General features: G+C 46.3%; 1 protein-coding gene across 1 annotated transcript in view; it reads right to left on the reverse strand.

Moving 5' to 3' along the window:
* Nucleotides 1–22,153, reverse strand: part of zfpm2a (zinc finger protein, FOG family member 2a) — a 151,306-nt gene that overhangs the window by 87,306 nt on the left and 41,847 nt on the right. Inside the window, exons 2-3 of the mRNA XM_031575732.2 lie at nucleotides 21,286–21,444; nucleotides 9,545–9,646 (exon numbers count right to left, since the gene is read on the reverse strand). Coding sequence (XP_031431592.1) covers nucleotides 9,545–9,646; nucleotides 21,286–21,444 — 261 coding nt within the window. The remainder of the gene's footprint in view (nucleotides 1–9,544; nucleotides 9,647–21,285; nucleotides 21,445–22,153) is intronic.

Raw genomic sequence — 22,153 nt, forward strand, 5'->3', positions numbered from 1 at the left:
CACAGAGGAGATATGAAAACACACACACACACACACACACACACACACACACACACACACAGTGCACATTGAAATTCATGTCACAGGCTGAATTTACTTAACTGTGGGCCTGTGCATGGTGATAAACGGAGTGATGATCCAATAACACGTCTTTATCCATGCTTTGCTTTAATTAACGCCAGCTTGTTTGTTGAAAAGATGATTAATATGCCATTGGAAATGGCATAATTGAATAACACAACACTCACACAATTGAAGCAGAAACATAGTTGACTTACACTATTATTATTATAATAATAATAATTATTATTATTATTATTATTATCATTATTATTATCAGTGACCTCCAAACCCAGTCCTCCCAGGGCTGAGTGAACATGAGAATCACCATGGCGAGAGTAAACCGGACACAGCTGTATGCGCCACTGCTCTGCCTCGTGTACAAAAAACTAAAACTACAATCCTGACACACCTCTTCCCAACACGCCCTCAAACCACCCACAGCCCCACCACTGAGCCCCCTCCACACACACACACACACACACACACACACACACACACACACATACATACAGACACAGACACAGACACAGACACAGACACAGACACAGACACACAGACACACAGACACAGACACAGACACAGACACAGACACAGACACACACACACACACACACACACACACACACACACACACACACACACAAACACACACCACCCACCCTCACAAATCTTCCCGCAGTGGTTTGTGGCTGGATGGGGCTGGGCTACTATGACACTCCGTCCCAATCCTCTCATGCTTTGCTACAGCCTGCTAACAGGTTTGCCAGAGGGGTGTGTAGCCGCGCTGCATGTACCCAAACATGTGTCTGCTCTCGCATGGTGACATGAATACACCGAACACTGTGACCAATCCTTGCGGAAATGGCCACACTAAATCGCTAAATATATGGTCCATATGGCCCAGGTTCTTTCTGGAGAATCTGGCAACATCAACACTGCCTGAAGGCCAATGGATAACTACACAATCTAGAAAACTCTAGTAATGTGCTACCCATTACAGCAACACCAACAATGTGCAATTAATACTGGGGGCATATTTGAGCACTTTGAGCTGCATTCTTTTGCATGAAAGGTGCTATATAAACAAAGTTTTATTATTATTATTATTATTATTATTATTATTATATTCAGACTTTGCCCCCTCCTGTTGCAGCTAAAGGTTTGACTATTACATTTCTGACTTCAGCACCAGCGAGAGCCCCAAATCATCTGCAGGATTTTGGAGAAATGAAGAGTAACTCAAAGAAACCCTTCTTCAAACACTGCTCCAGCAAGTTACTATTGACTCTGCATTATCTTCTGTTTAAGCGTGAATGTGTCTGTATTGACACTGGGCACACATGCAGTGTGTTCGAGCTATTACAAACCCGTCTCAAATGTTCTCTTTCTTTGTTGGGGGGGGGGGGGGGGGCTGTGTGAGATTTTGGGCATCACTGAGAAAACGTGCTCCTCGTGGGCTGAAGAAAGAGATACAACCAGGACCAAAATATATCACTTTTGTAGCCAGGAAACCAAGTGCTTCAAATCGGTACTGCATTCGAAATTCAACATATTGGAGAGCGTTGACTCCCCTCCTCCTCCTGAGTGTGAGTGTGTGTGAGTGTGTGTGTGTGTGTGTGTGTGTGTGTGTGTGTGTGTGTGTGTTTGTGTGTGTGTGCGTGTGTGTGTGTGTGTGTGTGTGAGTGTGTGTGTGCTTATATGCCCCTTGTTGCCTGAAAATCCCATGTTTATCAGCAATAGTACTACAATGTCATATTTGGAAAGTTGTGAAGACTGGATGATAACAGCCTCATCTAATATTTGCATTTTGGTAGGTATAGAGTAATCACCGGTTGATATAAATGGTGTTATGAAAATAAATCTGTGTGGACAGAAAAAAATATAGCAAACCACAAATATTTAAACATAAACCTGTTAACATATCTAAGTAGAGCTGTACTGTGACCGAAAACTGGTTATGGCTACAATGATTTAGGTAATCTTTTGTTATACGTTATATAAACACTGACATTGGCTTAGTGTGGGTGTGAGAAAGGGGCATATCTGAGTGAGTGTGAGTGTGTAAGCATGTATGAGTGTGTGTGTGTCTCTGTGTGTGTATTTGTCTGTCTAATGGGTTATATTTTGTGCTTATCTTGAATCCATGTACAGTACTGTATGTGGTAGGTAGGTGCTAAATATGGTCCAAAACTAACTGAAAGACTGTCACTCGCACACGTTTAAAAAAAGGCCTACTTGTTGATACAGTTGCCAAGCAACAAATCCCCTTTGGACATGCACAGCCAGTCAGTGCGCCATTTGCACGGGGGAGGATCAATCAGGTTTGGCCTTGTTACAAGCCGGAATCCATCGGGTAACTGGTCTGTAAACGCTATGCACCATCCTTCTTTACGTATCCTCTGCCGAGGATCAAACTCTATTGAGTTACATGATTTTCAGCCGCTTTTTATTACGTCAATCTGATTCCCCAACAGAAGTACTTATTGCTGTGAGACCTCGAAAAAATGCCTCGGGATAAGGATGACTCAAGGAGTCAAAGAGAACAGCCGCCTTTGGGGGAATCAAGAGCAGCGGGGCTTGTCGAAAATGTCTTGATTATGAGGTGAAATAAACAACTGTGAATGAAAGCCTTTGCTCAAAGTTGGTGCTTTGCATACATTAGGCGCCGAGGCTGTCTATAAGTCCTCTTAAAACGCTTAGGTATCAGTGCAAGTTGTCTCCGACAGCCTCTACCCTTGTGCTTCGTCTGTGACGTTATCAAGACTCTTGAATGGATCTGAGCCTACACTCCGGCTAACAAAAACCTCTCTGAAGAGGGGGTGGGGGGGGGTGGAGGGGCCAACATCTTTTCATCCACCACCATTTCACCAGTCCGATTCATTGGTAAAGTGTGCCGTCGGAAGTGGCCACCGCATTCGTTCACCAATCTTTGCTTTCCAAGACATACTCTCTGTCTCTCTCGCTCTCTCTTTCCCTTTCTCTCACTTTCTCTCTCTCTCTCTCTTGCTCACTCGCTGTGTGCTCGAGGCTTGAGGGGTTCAATCAATGGCGCTTTGATCTCGGTTGGAACTATAATTATTTAACATTGTTACAAGGATTTCTCTAATCCATCCTACCATTAAATCCCTTTTACACCCTCATCTCCCGCTCCCTAATCTGCATCTGCGCACTCGCCTCGCCTCTCCCCTCCCCTCTGACGACACCCTGACTTAACGGTCTTCTGCGAATTATTACAGGAGGACCACAAAAAAAATAGCATTCAATCGGAAAAAGGAGAGAGACAGAGAGAGAGAGAGAGAGAGAGAGGGAGAGAGAGAGAGAGAGAGAGAGAAACTTTTTTGCCCCCCCCTCTTTGGTCACTCAGTGGAACTTGTCAGGTGTTGACGAGTCTCTGGAATGTCCCTAGTTTCTCCGTGATGACAGACTCTGCGTGTACCCTCCCCGTGTAGGGGTCTCTCTGTAAGATCCTCCCGTGCTGCTAGCGCCCGTGTTAGCGAAGTTCCCTTGCAGCAGTTTTGAGCCTTAAATATAGAGTGAGCCCTCTCGATTGTGCAACTGAGAATTAAATGGCTGTTAGGAAGGGATTTGCGAAGCCTCGAGACTCAGATATGTAGTTTTCGCAGCGAGTGGTCATATTTAAAGCCTGGGCTTTTAAACAGCACCAAATGTGACCTTGACCTGAAATAAACTCGACCTTGGATCCACATTCTCCTATCAGGAGTAATTTGGTGAGCTTCACTGCTAAATCCTGCGCACATAACAGCTAAACGACTTCCTACTCCAAGAATAACGATGACGACTGTAAGATCTCCAGAGGAAATGCATTCCTGTTTTCTCTCAGTGCTTTTTTTTCCTCAACAGCCGGCAGTGGCTGACACCCCCGGTATTGTGGTAGTGGGGCATGTTCGGGTAAGACCTCTGTTGTTATACATAAGTAGTCCCAAACTGCCTGTGCACTGTAAACGAACCCCTGCAGAATTACTTCACTATGCGTCTCAAAGCCTTTGCCTAATTTATTTTAATGTCAGAGAGAAAGAGAGAGAGAGAGAGAGAGAGGTGGGGGAGACAGGGGGGAAGAGAGACTAAAAAGAGACACAGAGAGATCTATTAACTCTCCTTGTTCCCTAGAACTCCTCCTGTCTTCTTGAGAGGTAATCCAGGCCTTTCTTCCTTCTGATCCAGACATGCAGAGGATAGCTCTCACATCAAGCCCGGCACAACCATCACACACACACACACACACACACACACACACACACACACACACACACACACACACACACACACACACACACACACACACACACACACACACACAACCATCTGTTTGTTTGGATGCAGGAGAAAACATTGATCATTCTGACGCACGTTAAAAGACCCCCCTCCAAAAAAAGAGAGAGAGAGAGCGAGAGCGAGAGAGAGGGCCCACTGGCCTTTCGCAAATATTTGTGCCTCCGTGTTTTGCCACGATATAAATAGCTGCACAGCGAATGCAAACATTTGTTGAGGCACCTGCCATGCTACCGTGGCCATCTGCTCCACAAATTCACTTAGCGTGACATATGTGCATAAAAAAGCTGAAATGGCTATTGTTTAGTGCGGACGGGCGCGGGTGAGAGGGATCACTGCAACTGGGGCGCTTAGGTGGGCAGCGCCAAAAGAGAAAGAGAGAGAGAGAGAGAGAGCGAAAGTGTAAAAGTGTAAAAGTGTGAAATAGTAAAAGCACTGTTTCTCACAGTCTCTTCTCTACACAAAGGAGGCTTCTGGGTATTCTGTCGGTCCACAGGGGCGCGCCCCGGAGGTCCGCTCCTTCACCTGCCCGCCGGCTGCCCGTGGCCCGTGCCCAGCTGGCACTACTGGGAGAGTAGTGGGCAGGGCTGTGCCCGATAAGCACTGCTGAGCACGGGAGATCAGCGATGAGCAGAGCTCTGTCCTCAAGGTGATCAATTTATTTATTTATTTCATGCAGATTTACTCTTATTTGTGTCCTTACTGAAATCATCGCCCACGGTCAGCTCATTTGGTCAAGATCGTTCATCTGATTAACGGGGGTTTATTGTTGTAATTTGATTACATGGGTGTCCAGGCAAATTGGCTATTAAGTAGCGTGTGTACAGTAATCCTGTTTCCAAACAACCATTAGGTTCACATTATCTCACAAGTTTCGCTGTTTTAATAGTTCTACGTCCAGTATGGTGTGGCAGAAAAAAAAATTGCATTTGAAGATTCGCAGTACACTTCATTTCTTTTTTTTGTTTCTAAGCCAAAGTTGAGTATCGGAAAACCCTAATCTCCAGACTTGACATCCCTACGAGCAGTGATGGAAGCCAGTTTTGGTGCGGCAGATAGCTTGTGTGGGAAGATCGTGGCAAGCAGAAGTTCATTAGCACATGGGCGCTACACTCCCCCGCTCCCGCCTTTTCCTTCGCCCAGGGGAGGGTGTCAAGATATGTATCAAAGGAGCCTGCGACAATTAGCACATGACTATACATGCTATTGCCACGTTAGACATGAGACTGCAAACATCCATGACGGAAGGGGAACATGAAACAGCAGATCCAAGGAGCAGATTGCTCAGGGACATGCTCCATATCAAGGGAGAGCTACGTGGGTGTTCTCCGGGATGTCGACATCAGAGGGGGACGTTCTCTGCACAAGCACCCTCCTGCTAGACTAATGAGCTGGAAGGGCTAAGAACCGTTTCTCTGTGCAGAGCAGGGAGAACAAAAGGCCGAGGAACACAGTGGAACCACTCCATTTGAAACGCACATTTCTTTAAACGATAAAGAGATTAAGAAGAAGGCTCAAAAAAGGCTCAAACAAAAGTGGCAGGTTGCCCTTTTTTAAAGCACCTCGGCCAAAATGGAGTTGGTTAAATAGATATGTCACAGCAGGTGTACTTGGTCAAAGTCACTTCATTAGAAATCCTCCTTCTTTTTGATGCAATAGCCATTACGCTGCCCCATTCAGATACACACTATGGGGTGATTAAGCATTATCAGCCACTGATTATAATCACACCTGCTTAAAAACCTAAGCCAAGGAATAACAAAGGGGCGACGTGAATCTGAACATTCACAAAGGAGATAGCGAGAAGGGGCCGTCTGCGAAACTAAATAAATGTACTTTTAATCGCGCCGAACAGGAAGTCATGTCATTTCCGATGTTCATATTTGATTGTCTTGATTTCCCACTTAACTCAAATGATGACATGCCCATCTGACTTTTCTAACACAATGGGCAAAATTAAAAGAGGGGAAATGGCCTCCTTTCATGGCAGGCATGATGGGAAAGTGAATGTGGTTATTACGTGCAAAAGATTAATACCCCAGTCCCTCTGTAGTCGGGCTTCAAAGACATTGTTGTGCTACCTCAAAGACCATGTTGTCATTTTAGGAAGACCCTTTCTGTCCTCCTTAGCGAGACGGCAGACAGTGAGATAGGTAGTTCCTATTGGTCTACTGCAAGATATTCTTCATACCATTGTCAACCCCCATCCCCATCTTTCCCATTCTCAAAATGAGACTGTTGGGTCTCCAACCTTAATACATCTATCTAGGAGAATGACTATGTAAAGAGGATCTTATCTCTGTAATGCAACAGGATTGTGTGGATACACTGGTGCAAGAGAATACTGGTGATAAAAATGTAAATATATGGTGAATTCTGACATCTGGGTTTCCCTAACTGACCAGCCATGAACTGACAAATGAGAGACCCAGCCGAGGGCCTACACGCTACGCCAGTGTGGCCCAAGGCATTGGTGCAGCGTTTCCATAGAGATCCATCCGTAGGCATTGCTTAGATGATGGGAATGATAAGGGGCATATGGTGCATGGAGAAGAGCAGAGCAGGCTGGCCCACACTAATGCCACATTCCACTGACGTTAGGGAAGGCACACTGGAAAAACCACTGAGTGTTTCTAAGCCATGAGGCTACAGTGGGCATGTGTGTGTGTGTGTGTGTGTGTGTGTGTGTGTGTGTGTGTGTGTGTGTGTGTGTGTGTGGCTGTGTGTGTGTGTGTGTGTGTGTGTGTGTGTCTGTGTGTGTGTGTGTGTCTGTGTGATTCTGTGATGGGTATGGACGGGGAAGATAATTAGAGCCAATCACAGAACTACAGTTGCATCTCTGCTTACTCCCTCCCTCCCTCCCTCCCTCCCAAACCCCATACCCCTCCCTTACTCCCTCCCTCCCTTATTTTTCAAAGAACTAGTTTTAAGCTCAGCAGTTTCTCTCCTCTAAGGCCTTTCTCTCTGTTTTCCTCCCTCCCTCCCTGTCTCCCTCTCTCCCTCCCTCCCTGTCTCCCTCTCTCTATCTCTCCCTCTCTCTCTCTCTCCCTCCCTCTCTCTCTCTCTCTCTCTGTCGCGTTGTCTTTTTTTGTGTCCCGTCGCCCCTCCTGGTTGTGGTTTGACCTGCTCGGGCCTGTCTGCGGACTGATCACAGTGATGGCTTATTACTGTCGTCCGAAGCGCTCTTATCTGTCGCCGGCCATGCTCATTTCCTTCCCCAGATTGAAATGCAAATGTGGAGTTTAATGATAAATGCATTATCTGATAGGGGCCGATAACACTGATTCACTGTCAGTATAAAATACACCCCCCCGGGGGGCCCCCGCGCAGACAACTTGGCCTAATCCACTTCTATAAACGTATGCACCTGCAATAAATTCTCGAGGTCATTCACATTAAACGGGCATCATATTTTGTGTATTCAGCAGCGGCCGACTAACAGTGCAGAACAGTAATTGCTGCTGTTGCTATCTTGTTCACTGTATTATCCAAAGCTTTGATGAAGTGACTTTTTTTTTTTTTCTTCTTTTTTTTTTTTTGAAGAGAAGGCAAGAAAGAAAGAACGAAAGAATGAGGAAAGAAAAAAATAAAAACAAGATAGAAATATAGTTTTGAGAACGAGAGATGAGGGGGGGGGGGGGGGGGGGGGGCGGGGGGAGAGCATTGGATAAAGCAGGAGAAAAATGTGCATAGAAAAATGAGATTCTTCAAGAAAAAAAAGATATGTATTTCCAGCCTAGGCTTTTGTGCTAGCCAGTCTATGTTCAATAACACATACAATAAGCTTAAGAGCAAAGCAATTTAATCCATTCCATGCAACCCCAGTGACTAAACTTAAATATGATGGCGATAACAACTTCATTTAAGCCCATTCACTTTATTTCCCACAACTCGCTCACAGCGCTCTCAGAAAGGCAATGCGGTCGGTGCCACGACGCCAACAGTGCCTGCGTGCTCTCGTAAGTCAGCGTGAGCGCCTCGGTGAATGCTACACCGTTCTGATAGATGATCTGTGTGATATGCATGGCAACGTTGTCATACATATCAGCGTTTTCAGATAAGGACGACAGGGAGGCCCAAAGATCATCACTCGATCTGTTTAATCAGGCACGAGCTGGTGATGAACTCCTCGCTACCCGATCTTTATCTGAGCTTTTTATGAACGCCGAATTTCAGACAAGCGTTTTGTGAAATGGTGCAGAACATGTTTGCAATCTTTATATTCCCTTTGTTAGAGCATTGCCGATTGATAGTTTATTTCAAATGACCTTGTTCAGTGAAAACCGAAGCTCTACATTGCAGTGCATACAGGAAGGCACATTTTAACACACAGGACTCTCAGTCTATTCTACGTACATTTGTATTCACTACAAATGTTCTCTTTCATAATGATACCGTTCCATTATTACAGACTATGCTTCTTGTTTCCCTTGCATATGCTGCCCAAGAAAAGGCAAAATGCACACACACACACACACACACACACACACACACACACACACACACACACACACACACACACACACACACACACACACCAACTGTAAAGTTTTCATCTTCCTCCATAAATAAAGGAAAGGCGCTCTAATGAAAAACCTTCTTCCCTTTTATCTCGGGTTCCTACCTTGCGGCCATTGTCAAGGATATCTCCAGATGTCCTGCTATTGAGTGTGCAAAATCCCCTGGTCCCTGATGGCTTCATTTAAAACGTGTCATAATGGGGCTCGTACAAGTGATTACAGTCCTCTGGCTAATGGGCCAGGCGCTTAGAGGAGAGCCGCGGACAAGCCGAGGTCACCCCAAAATATGGCCCATTTTTTTTTGCAGCTTCGCCTTCTGCCGGCGGCCAGCGCTCACCTCAAAACACCTGGACGAGAGCTGCCCGCGCCTTACACCCTGATGGACTACCTCTTTGTGTAATGCGTTAGATGCCTTTTAAGCTGAATCTCGCGACTCGTCAGGGTAGTTCATTGATTAAAAATTGGGGCAATGAATGAGAGCAGTTTGATGCAGTGTGCATATGTGAGCCGCACACAACAACAAACAAACACGGATGTAGGCTACTCGCGTCCTCACAAACACAGACTACCTGACAAAGAAGGACACATTCTCCCAAACGGACTTATTAGACACACACATACACATGCCCTGCAGGCATTCACACTTAGATGTACTGATGTGGTTCTCTTACTTGGTCCGTCCCACTCCTCAGGTTCTGGCGGGGGGTGTCGGGTCTTCTCGTTAGAGGTGTCCATGTCTGTCTCCCTCACTTCCCGTCTCCCCTCCTCTTCTCCTGAAACACACAACACAGGGGCACTTCTGTCAACTCAACAGTGAATAGACAACAGCTGCAGACCACTAAAAGAGTTGAGTTTAACTTAGTTAGACATTTTCTAAGTTATGTTAAAAAACCAAACGTCTGTAACACCTCTTTAGGTACGCTCCTAATATATATATATATATATATATATATATATATATATATATTTAAAGTTATGTTTGGCTCACATGTAATGCAGACAGTCAGGTGAAAGTAAGCAACAAGACTAAGCCATAACTGTAGTCGGCTTCAAAAACAAGGTCGTCATTTTAAGAAGACCCTTTCTGTCCTCCTTAGCGAGACGGCAGACAGTGAGATAGGTAGTTCCTATTGGTCTACTGCAAGATATTCCTCATACCATTTGTCAACCCCCACCCCCATCTTTCCCATTCTCACCACCACAAAAATGAGACTGTTGGGTCTCTAACCTTAATAGATCTATCTAGGAGAATGACTATGTACAGAGGATCTTATCTCTGTAATGCAACAGGATTGTGTGGATACTGTGATAGAAATATAAATATAAAGTATACAAATCACTGTGAATTCTGACATCTATAGGTTTCCCTATCATACCATCCATGGATGTGTTAAGCCAATATGTATATTTGTATAGGACCTATGTGTTAAGCCAATATGTATATTTGTATATTTATATATTACTTAAAGAGGTAATGCAGACTTTTGGTTGTATATATATATATTCCTTGAATGTTACATTTAAGGTAATGTTTGGCTGAAATGTATTGCAGACAGTCAGTGAAAGTAAGCATCAAGACTGAGCCATAACTGGATGGTTCAGAGCAACTGTGTTCTGCTCTTACATCACACAGACCCAGTAGACTTGGAGGAAATGCCTGGCAGCTTAAAACAAGCGCAAAACAAACAGAGAGCCCATTTAGTGTACAGTAGAGAACCGCAGACAGTTCAGTGTGCCCCCTGATACTGTGTGTGTGTGTGTGTGTGTGTGTGTGTGTGTTTACCCCAGCACCTCAGGGCCATGGTGCATCCCCATGAGTGTGTGTGTGTGTGTGTGTGTGTGTGTGTGTGTGTGTGTGTGTGTTTACCCCAGCACCTCAGGGCCGTGGTGCATCCCCATGAGTACACTCGGTAGGAAGCCCAGAGCCTCAGGACGGAACTGTGGAGCGATGTGGGCATTTAGAACGCTGTGTGTGTGTGTGTGTGTGTGTGTGTGTGTGTGTGTGTGTGTGTGACACACATAGCTTAGTTAATGCTCTTTAAGGCTCCGAGCAAAGCTACTCTTTGGGGTTTTATGTGTGTGTCTCTCTACGAAGGCAGCAGAGTGCTCGTGAACCCAGTTAAACACACACAAACACACGCACCGCGTCACATTCCCCACAGAGGGACAACCTCGCAGTCCTCTCCGGTCCCTGGTGGTCTCGGTAAAAGCTCCTCACTCGCCTCGTTCTCTCCATCTATTATACACTCTCCCTCCCGCAGACGTACACACATTGTGCTGAGTGCTGTTTTACAGGCCTATAAATCACAGAGGCATAAGTGTTTGCTATAGGTGCCATGGGCCCTCATGGGCTGTACACTGGGACTTGGTGGACCCAATGACCGTAGCATACTGCAGCACTAAGGTGCCTGATGTAAAGCTGCTCAGTGGTAGCATTTTTTGAGCTTAAGGCCAGCTGTGTGTGTGTGTGTGTGTGTGTGTGTGTGTGTGTGTGTGTGTGTGTTTGTGCATGTGTGTGTGTGTGCGGAGAGAGGGAGGGGGGTGTTGTGTTCTCGCTGGCCTGTGTATCTTTGGCGTGGACTTTGATATGATAAAGCCGCGCCCGAGGAGGAGAGGAGAGGATGAGAGCGGATAAGTGGGAGCGCGGAGCGGGGAGGAGCGAGGAGGAGCGTGGAGGAGCGTGGAGCCACGGCGGGAGCAGGGCAGGGGGAGCGAGGAGGAGCGTGGAGGAGCGTGGAGCCACGGCGGGAGCAGGGCAGGGGGAGCGAGGAGGAGCGTGGAGGAGCGTGGAGGAGCGTGGAGCCACGGCGGGAGCAGGGCAGGGGGAGCGAGGAGGAGCGTGGAGGAGCGTGGAGCCACAGCGGGAGCAGGGCAGGGGTTCGCCCCGAAAGCAACAGCGTCCTCAAGAGCGGCGGACAGATGAGACGCTGTCGGTGGGACCCAGGATGGGGAACCACAAGGTGAGAAACTCCCCCCTCCTCCAGTCACTATGGGGTCCCATCTTCAAAACGTCTCCCTCCTTGGAGTTGACCAGAGTTAAGAGTTTTCTGGAGTTGCTTTGGCGGATTCCGGCTGCAGTGGTGGGTGCCGGTACACAAGGAGAGTGGCCGGTGACAACCACCTCACCAGGAGCGATGTGACACCCGCCGGTGACGTCCCCCCCCCTCCAAACACACACACACACACACACACACACACCTCCCCCTGCCCCAAACGCCAACTGGGGTCCATCCCGCCAGGGGTTAATCTTCAGATCGGATTCACTCTCCACGGTGGGCCCCTAAGCCAGTTAAGACACGGCTCACTTCAAAGATGCCAGTAAATATCGCCCAAGGGATAGCAGCCTCTTTCCTGCCTTGCTCGGCAAAAAAAGAGAGAGAGAGAGAGAGTGTGAGAGGAGAAGAGGAAGTATGTGTGTGTGTGTGTGTGTGTGTGACGCTGTCCTACTTTACAGCACATGAGGTCATAACGACCCAGTTTCCCTCATGCAACTTCTTGTTTGGGACCACGAGTCTTTTTTTTCATTCCTATCTTTCACTTTTTTTTTTTCATCTCTAAAGCTCACACTCACTCCCCCCTAACACACACACACACACACACACACACACACACACACACACATACACACACACACACACACACGCACACACGCACACACACCCCCCCCCTATTTATATTGTCAGTTCTGGAGAACCTCTTTAGTGTACTTGTCTGTCTTGTATAACAAAGGCGAATATCAACAGTTCCTTCCGATGTAGCGAGTTTGAGAGAGAAAAAAAGGCCCGAGTGAGATAACATTAAAGGCACTACCTTGATCTCAGGCGAACATGTTAAGCCCTGTAACGAAACGTATTGGAACTGTTTAATTACAGCTCAGGAAATGAAGCTACAAGATGATTCCTTAATTAAGCAGTGATTAAGGATTTTCTGCCTTCTATCTCACACAGTTTGCAGTGCATTTTAAACACAATCGCCACGGCAACCTCATAGGGAACAATGTCACAGGGCTTGATGAAGTTTCCTCTCAGAAACGTGGAGGAAGAAATGGCAAGGGAGAAGAGGCAGTTAGCGCCCGTGAGTACAAAGAGAGTGTGTGTGTGTGTGTGTGTGTGTGTGGGGGGGGGGGGGTTCCTGACACATACCGGTGTACACTGCTTGCAGGCTGATTTTGAAGCATCAGCTATCTGCTCAAACACCTTTCATGAAAAATAATGGGCTGATTTGATTCCCTCTCAGCTGGGCGGATATTAGACTCTCCATGTCAATTAGCCATTTTGGTTTCCATCAGCGGTGCTTTTAATTTCTTCATCTGTAGGTTGGCCGTTTGAGTCAACCCTGTCACTTTTTGGGAAGGATAAAGCAGTCTACATGCTATGATTATTAGTTTCATTATTAGTTTCATATTCATTTCATTTATTAGTTGTGTTTGTGTGTGTGTGTGTGTGTGTGTGTGTGTGTGTGTGTGTGTGTGAGAGAGAGAGAGGGTGTGTGTTTATAATGATTTATCCACTATGCTTGTTAAATCAGCCCTAGTGTGTGTGTGTGTGTGTGTGTGTGTGTGTGTGTGTGTGTGTGTGTGTGTGTGTGAGTGTGTGTGTGTGTGTGTGTGTGTGAGTGTGAGTGTGTGCGTGTGCGTGTGCGTGTGTGTGTGTGTGAGTGTGAGTATGACTGTGTGTGTGTGTGTGTGTATAATGATGCATCCACTGTGCTTGTTAAATCAGCCCTATCGCTGCCCTATCAGTGGAGAGGCCCCGCCCCTTGTCTAATGGCCACCGCACACGCTCTCTCAGGTCAATAAGCTTATAGGCGATTTACACAAACAACTCCTCCAGCAAGGTAGCAACAAAGTCATATTGGCTTTCACCCCCCCAAACCCCCCCCCCCTCAGCATTGGCGCCGCCAAGGAAGCCCTTCAAAATGTCAATCTGGAGTGGACGATTTAAGGAGATCTGAGCACGGTTCTAATCCGCTGAGTCGGACCAAGCCAAGACGTGGACAGATTGGCCAAGGGATAGACGCAAGCTAGGGTGGCGATGACTTCAGAACGTTCTCTCACGTTCTAGAAGGAAAGTTTCCTCTGCCAGGGCTAAGCAGACTATGTAAATAAATAAACATAACACACCAAAGTGTACCAATCAATGCATTTAAAAAGGGAAAAGGGTGGTGTGATGGTGGACTCGCACATTTTAAGATATTCAAGCCGGGGTGGAGATGCCCCAGACAGTATGGCCTCAGTCACTTCAGCCAGATCTTCATGCGTCACCCCCATTAATACAGAGAGTGGCGCTATGGCCTGTCAAGATACGACCGGTCAACAATTCACAAAGCCCGCTGCCCTGCCATCAGGCCCCGGCAAACAGCTCATTTTCAGCTTCTCCGATAAGCCGCACGGAATACAAATCTCATCTTATGATACAAACAATTTTCAAATGCCTCCAAACACCCTCCCCCTCATCACCCCCACACACACCAAAAATCCCACAAAGCTCTCCAGTGGTGTGAAGTGATTAGCAAAAGGCCTCGGCCACTATCTCTTTAAAGGCCCCATAAATTCGCCATCATTACAGAATCTGGCAGTCAGCGAGCGGGCGGGTGGCTGCTGCCCCGGCCTCTTTATCTCTCTGCGATTCAGTCAGTCAGGAGGGGAGAGGGTTGGGGTTGGGGCGGGGGCGGGGCGGGGGGGGGCATGTAGATCTGGCCCAGCTAGATTGTCATACTTAACAAACATTAATGATTCATTTCCTCTGCTGAGTCAAATAAGAGCGGCTAAAGGGATGTCTCGATTCATCTTATCAACCCTCCCCGGCAAATTAGCATTTTCCATATTCCCATTGCTTTTTTCTCGGCTTTCGGGCATTCAAACGTGGCATCTCTCCCAATTCCCTTTCTCTGATCGACGGGAAATTATTGCGGAGATATTCCCCCCGCTGCCCGTTTTGCCGAGGATTTCCGATTACCTGCAAACGGCACAAAAGGGGGAGCATAATTAACTCGGCCACTCTGTGTTTATGGCTGTGGCGTTTTACCGAAGCCACTTTGATTCAGATGATTCCATTTCATTCAAGCGGGTCGCGGCGGTCACGTGGCGGGTCAGTCCGCCTTGGCATTAACTAAACTGACTCATAGCTATTCAAAGTCCCATTCAGATGTGATAAGCTCAACTGGGGGCTCAAACTGGACCTGCATCATAATGTGAGCATTTAGATGAATCGATGAATAAACCAGAGACCTGGGCTGCATTGAGGGACTGGCCGTCATAGTAAATGATGGGGCGTTGTTGATCAGCCTTGTGTTGCTGCTTCGGTGCCATGGGTCGCCGTTCGGAATGAGAAATCCTCATGAATACACGTCTGAAGAGCTCTTTGACAGGACAACACTTTTAGATTTTTTCTTAACAGTCGCTTTCTTTCCACACGGCCTAAAACATGATTTCCACGTTGTTTGAACTCTTAGGACGACTTAAGGTCTGTTCATAGGGACCCCTGCTATACTTTTCTCTGGCAACAATAACAAGACCAAGTCAAAGCAACAAAAAACCGAAAAGAAAATGAAAGCAAGGTGAAATTTCACAATTTCTGTAAAAAAAAAAACTATGGTGCTCTGTAAATAAAAATGGCAGCTACTCGTGCAATTATAGCTCTCTGTGTGACAATGGCACATAAATCAGGACATGGGCCTCATTCGCTGCCATGCCGTTCACAAGCAAGCACAGCTCCATAAACGTGAAATTGACCACTGCGAAAGTTGTTTGAGGAAGCCTTCTTTAATGGCCAAGGAGAAGTCAAGGTCGTCTTAGTAGTGCTGGAGAGCCTGTTTTTTCACAGTCATCTTGCTTGCTTTTTTTTTTTTTTGAGTCCGTAGCAATCATACAGGAGTCTCATCAAGCGCTCAACAATCCCATCCAAATGCCCCCCCTCCCCCAACCCCCTTTCTCGTTGCTCGTTTCATATTTATTCACACGCTCTCGCAATGTTTCCTCAAACCAGCGGCCAGGGACTTCATTTCACACCGCTGTATGTTGTTTCAACACCATTATGTGTGAAGCTGTCGAGGAGAGCCCGCCTCAATCATTTCATGGTACATGAGTGTGGCGCCCGCCGCCACTGAAGCTGAAACACTCTCCAAATAGTTTAAGGGCGGCCACTCAGTGGAACGCTACCGCTGCCACTGCGGCAGATTGCGGACAGGCCGCAGAGAATAGGAATGAAGCCGAGAGATACGTCCTCCTCGGCGTTCCCCTGAAAGAGTCTTTTTTCCTTTTCAATCCAGATTGTTGAATGTGGCACCGTTTCATTTCACACTGGAACATCCATAAGCATGCAGTGGCGTCTCAATAAAAGGATGTGGCGCAATCTGCCATTGTGACGGCAGAACGGTGATGGGTGGTGAACTGCATAGATTGACGTGGCGATTAATGGGAGTCTCTGACAGAAAATGTTTTTTTTTCTGTAGCACAACTGGTGAAGCACAGTGCTGGCAATTCCTTGGGCACTGGTTGATGTACCAGCGAGCAATAAAATATACATCCTGCCTGTACCACAAGTAGCTTTCTGTGGAATCTTTTTTATAACTGAATGGAAACGTAATGGAAGAAAGAGAAGCAACAGGAACCTTAAGTGCTGCTTATTTTGTTTGGCCAATGGCACAAAACAGCAGGGCTTCAAGCGCAGGACCAACAGCACTGAGCGGGTTCTGTGCGGAGGGACTGAGGGTGACAAGAGGGTTGAGCCCCCAGCTTCAAGGTGCAACAGCTATCGCCGGAGCCTCCCTTGTTCCGGCTGGCAAGGGCAAGGCGAGCGGCGGAGGACTTTGGTGGCATTCAACTTGGTGACCTTTGTGCCTTTAAGCCGCTTTCCTACTCCACCGCGCTCTGATCAAAGTTAATAAGCGCTCCGTATGTTAATGAAAATGGGCGCTCCTCCTTTTGTGTTGCGACAGCTTTTTAATACCTATTATGGGCTGAAACTTTTAATGGAGGTTTTAGGTTCCCCCCCCCCCCCTGACAAGCCCATTTTTCGGAGAGTGACGACGTAGATACAAGGGGCTAAGCTAAGAGCGCCGATCCGCCGAGCAGGACGACTGCTTGCCCACAAGCCCTCCTTACACGCCAGACCTTATTCTCCGCCACCAAAGCGCCGGCAGATAAAGGGGCCTGAGGATGAGTGGCTGCCTTTAAAGCCCGACGTCTGACTCCGCACTGGGCTAATTACACCGCTGTGCCATCACATTTGAGAGGGTTTACTTAATGAAGTGGGCCCTCTCTCTCTCTCCATCTCCCTCTCTCTCTCTCTCTCTCCCCATCTCCTTCTCTTTCTCTTTCTCTTCCTATAGCACAGGAATAACACGGCGTAAACCGTCTTTAATGCCTGGGCAGGATTCTGCTGCATTTAATTCGCCCACATTTCTGCACTAAGTGGGGTAAATTTAAGCCACTCAGACGTTTGGTTAAATTAGTTTTAAAGAGATCTAATTGAAGAGTGGATCAAGGGGAAAAATGGCTACACCTGATGATTGCTCAAAACTTTTCATGGACAGAAAGAGGGAGAAAGGGAGCTTGGCCAAAGCGCTGCTCTGATGTGAACGTGAGACTTAGCTGAGAATTAGCGCAGATAGGGGAAGTCTAAAGAAAAAAAAATCTTACGAAAACAGCTTGTGTATTTAGTGACAATAAAAAGAAGATGACTTAAGTATCAAGGAAATTAAACAGTTGGAACTTTGGGGAAATCACTGCTCTCGGTTTGTGCAGAGGCATCAGAAATATAGGACGCTCTTATGGGAAGATTTCCTAAGGCTTGGAGTTAGAGAAGACAATAGAAATATCAACTGAGGGATTTGAGGAACTTTCAAACTACTTTGCACCACTGCTATGGCTTGTGTACTTAAATAACTGTGTGTGTGCTGTAGTTAATCGACCCCATTCTACCCTCAGCCTTTTCTGTTGGAATATACAGTACATCATCAGATGTCAGAGTTCATTAGTAGAGGAATGATTCTAAAAACACCACATGCGCCTCTGAATCCTAATTAATCTCTTCTTTTGGAACAAGCATTGCACTGAATCTGTATTCGTTTCATCTGGAGTCAGTTTTTAGAACACATTACAGGAACAAGACTTCACTCAAACCCTAAAGGATACTTTTTTGGTAAACCTACAGTTGCTGGCTTTGTATTTTGATGCTGACCACTGCATTATGACTGAGAATATGTAAGTAGACTTGGGAAAATATATGGGAAGATGTGGCTTGTTGGATAGTTTTAGTTTATCAATTTATTTAGTTTTCAAGGGTGTTTTGTTTAACTATTTATGATCACCTTTATGACTTAGTCTACAACTTGCTACTACCTTCAGCCTATGTTAAATTGACTTCCCTTCCTTGCCTCTTAATGATATCAAGCAGAAATACAGTAACAACTAGCTAGGCTTTGTAAGTGAGTATACAGCCTATTCATTTAGGATCAAGCATGAAAATGACCAGGTGCAGGTCTGGTCTAACAGTCACACATGGTTGTTTCATCAAAAAGCGTACAAATGGGTTTGGAAAAATATCTAGGATAATCACTGGTGATTCTGACTTCTCCCTGCCTCCAGTCTGAAGTGATGGCTACACCACAGACCTAAAGGAGCAATATGTAGTGCGGAAGCCAAGCATTTAAAATCGGTACTGAAATCCAATTTCAAAATATTGGAGAGCGTTGTCTCGCGTTCCTTCTTTCCAGGCCCTGATAATGATAACATTTTGCTCAATTTAACAGATAACATATAAATCATTTCACATCTATTTCGGAGTAGTAGTCCACTGTCCCTCCTTGTTACAGCCTGATGCAGATCTCAGATATGAAGTGCCCTCACCAGTGTCAAGTGAAGGCAATGTGAGAGACAGAGGGTGGAGAGGATGAGCTAAAGAGAGGAGGAGGAGAAGAGGAAGAGGAGGAGGAGGAGGAGAGGAGAGTGCAGGTTCCAGTGGTACAAGAGGCAGAGGATCTAGAGGAAGAGCAACAGAGAGAAGAGAGTGTGCAGGCCCTGCATACCTGTCAAGTGAACATGACTGAAATCTGTGAGGTCAGTGATTGAAATCCATGAGCAACCACCACCACCTCCCCCACACATACACACACAAGACAAGACGTGCAAGCATGTTGTTACAATTGCAAAGCCTTTCGGAAACGGGTCTAGTTTGCCTTGAAATAAGAAGCTGTTTGGTGATGCTGAATATTGTTCAACGCGTAGAGTAATCGCGTTCATAAATTGAGTCAATTTAGAGTCAAACTTGCCGTTTCTGTCCTACGCTATATTTCTGTCACGTTGGATGTTGCCGAAGTAGGAAAGAGTAGCTCCTCTGATGTGAATGATAGCATTGCATTAGCATGTGTTAGCATGGCTGCGTTAGCCAGCTCCAGTTGGGATCACTTCACTGGCTGTGTGTCTCAAATACTTGCTGCCTTGATAACCCAGCTGCACATGTTCCACAGGTATGAATGTTGAAATTACTTAAAATGCCCATCCCTACTAGGAGCCTTGATACGTCAGTTAAGGTTAGCTAACCTTAGCTGAAGCTCAATGCTTACCTGTTCAGGAGAAAATGAGCCAACTTGGCATTTGCTCCTGGGCATTTACTGTCTCCATCTCTCAAATGCATCTCCAATATTCACCCGTCTCAGGTCATGCATGCCTTTTAAGAAGGATGCCGAAGCTTTTTTGATCAGTTTATGTGTTCGCGTTCTTATTTAGCTGTCAAAATGGTACAGGAGAAATGGGCAGTGGGCGGAATCATACAGGCCAGAACACAAACAGACATTCCGCTCCGGAACAGACATTTTAAAAGATACTGGCTCTAGCATTGTTGTCGGAAAAGCCAGTATTTCAGTTTAGCATGTTTCATTAATCTCTGATGACATATCAGGGTAATTTCATGATTTAGTACAGTCGTACATATTACATATTGGTCCTTTAAGAATATGACATAAATATGAAGACTAAACCTGTTGACTGCTGGCACTGACAGTCCATGACTTGAAACGAATGACACATGTTATGTACAATTTGTTTCTCGACAAAAATTGTGTTTATGAACATGTGCAGGGGATGTACAAAAAACTGTATTCCTCTGAGAGCATTTCAATTTGAAAAAAAAACTAGGGCTTTGCAAAGGGTACGGCATCACAATTATCCAATTATGAGCCAAGTTCCATCAATATTCATGTTCTGATGCCATGTGCCTTTCATGTCCTTTCTCGGGGAACAAAAGGAAAATTACTATTGCGATGCATAGTTGCCGTACAACATAAATGATTTCTTTCAAGGTCTCTCTCTGAAAGCCAGCTCCCTCAAGGCATGCTCCCGTACACGCGTAAGTACACACAGACGGTCTTAATCTGGAATGCTCCTTTTGTAGGGCACTGGTGAAAACATACAGTAGGCCCTATATTAATGAGTCAGATAAGTAGCATAGGCAGACTACAGGGTGAGGCCTGCTGGGCCCTTTGTGCCTGGTGAAGGTGTGTGTGTGTGTGTGTGTGTGTGTGTGTGTGTGTGTGTGTGTGTGTGTGTGAGAGAGAGAGTGATTAGACAGTTTGAGAGCAGAGGTGATATAAATTAAACTCAGAAATAATTGTAAAAAGGGGCAAAAAGATAATCAAACTGAGGAGGAGCTATGCCTTAAATCCTCTTCTTCCTGACAAACCTTCTTGCACATACTAGTAGTAACACACACACACCAACAAACTCAAAACACACACACATATACACACAAATATACATACACATGTACACAAACATGCCCACACACACACACACACACACACACACACACACACACACACACACACACACACACACACAACACACACACACACACACACACAGGCAACCCTTCTGGTACCACCTGGCTGAAATTAGACAGTGCAGCAGCCAGCAGCGTGGCTGCCATCTTCGAGATCAAACTCCTGCTCTCAGGTACATTGCGGGAATCAGATATCAAACAGAATGCTTTGAAACCTGGGCAAGAGGGGTGCTGGAGGAATTCCCACCCCATTACCGTCACTGCCAAACCACTTGGTGCCCGTGGTTCAAACAAGCACAAAAAAGCTCATCAATAGCAGCGTTGGGCTCGCAGCTGGGTGCGTTGTAAATCATTAACACAATTGAAAGTGCATTGTTCATTTTTGATTCTGTTAATAGCTTCTGTCAGTGTGTGTGAATGACTTCATCGCTTACCTGAATATTTGATGGTGCCAAAATAAATTAATTGTGGACGAATTAAGCAGCATGAAAACCAATGGGTGGCATACCTACCATGCATCTACCTAGTGTACATTAAAGGGGGTGTGACTCTCCTGAGGGGGTGGGGTGAGGAAGAGGAAGATGATGTGTGAAGAGAGAGGAAGATGGGTGTGAGCAGAGGAGGAAGGGTACCTTTGTTGCAGAAGTAGTCCATGCCCTCGCAGCTCAGGTTCTCCGGCTCAAAGTCGGCGCTGAAACCCTCCTCCGCCGAGAACTCCTCTTTGGCCACCAGCTCGCTCTCCTCCGACACACACTCCTCCTCTTCCTCCTCCAGGCCATCGTCCAGACGACCTGCGAGTGAGCGAGACGGACAGAGCAGAGCGGTGAGGAGAAGAAAGAATTATACAATTGCATGGCGTGACTCAGAGAGCCATTTGAATACAGTGTTTGTCGTTGACCTTTGAAGCTCTTATGCTTTAACCGGTACAGCCTGCAGCAAGCTGAGCCAAGGCCAAAGGTTAAATTCAGACGACGCAGGAAATACTCGTGAAATGACATGCCGTCGTCAACGTGCTGTGAGTCACACTGAAACAAAAAGCATCTGCTAGATAACTGAATGTAAATGTTAGGACAATATGCGGCCCAGGGTACAGGGGAGTTTAGTGAGGGATTACAGCAGGTCGGGCTTGGAGGGCTGTGAGGGCTTCTCTTAGCGGTGAGTGTGCAGACCCATCCTTCCTAGAAGTATCTGAGTCACAGTTCACTGAGTATGACTCAGCAATCAGTGCTCAGCGAGCAACAAGAGACAGAGGAGAGGAAGTGAGCTGTCACAAATGATCTCTGCCTCCCTTAAAAAGCTTATACACACGCGCGCACACACACAGGCGCACACATACACACACACACACGCACAGAAACATCACAGCATACGAAAGTGCACATATCCTGAGGGAACAGGGCACAAGCATGTCCACACACACACACACACACACACACACACACACACATTTCTAGACACATCACTGCACCAGCATGACCACAGTGTCTTAAACAAAAATAG

Source organism: Clupea harengus, chromosome 11 (genome assembly GCF_900700415.2).
Source record: "Clupea harengus chromosome 11, Ch_v2.0.2, whole genome shotgun sequence".
Taxonomy (NCBI): domain Eukaryota; kingdom Metazoa; phylum Chordata; class Actinopteri; order Clupeiformes; family Clupeidae; genus Clupea; species Clupea harengus.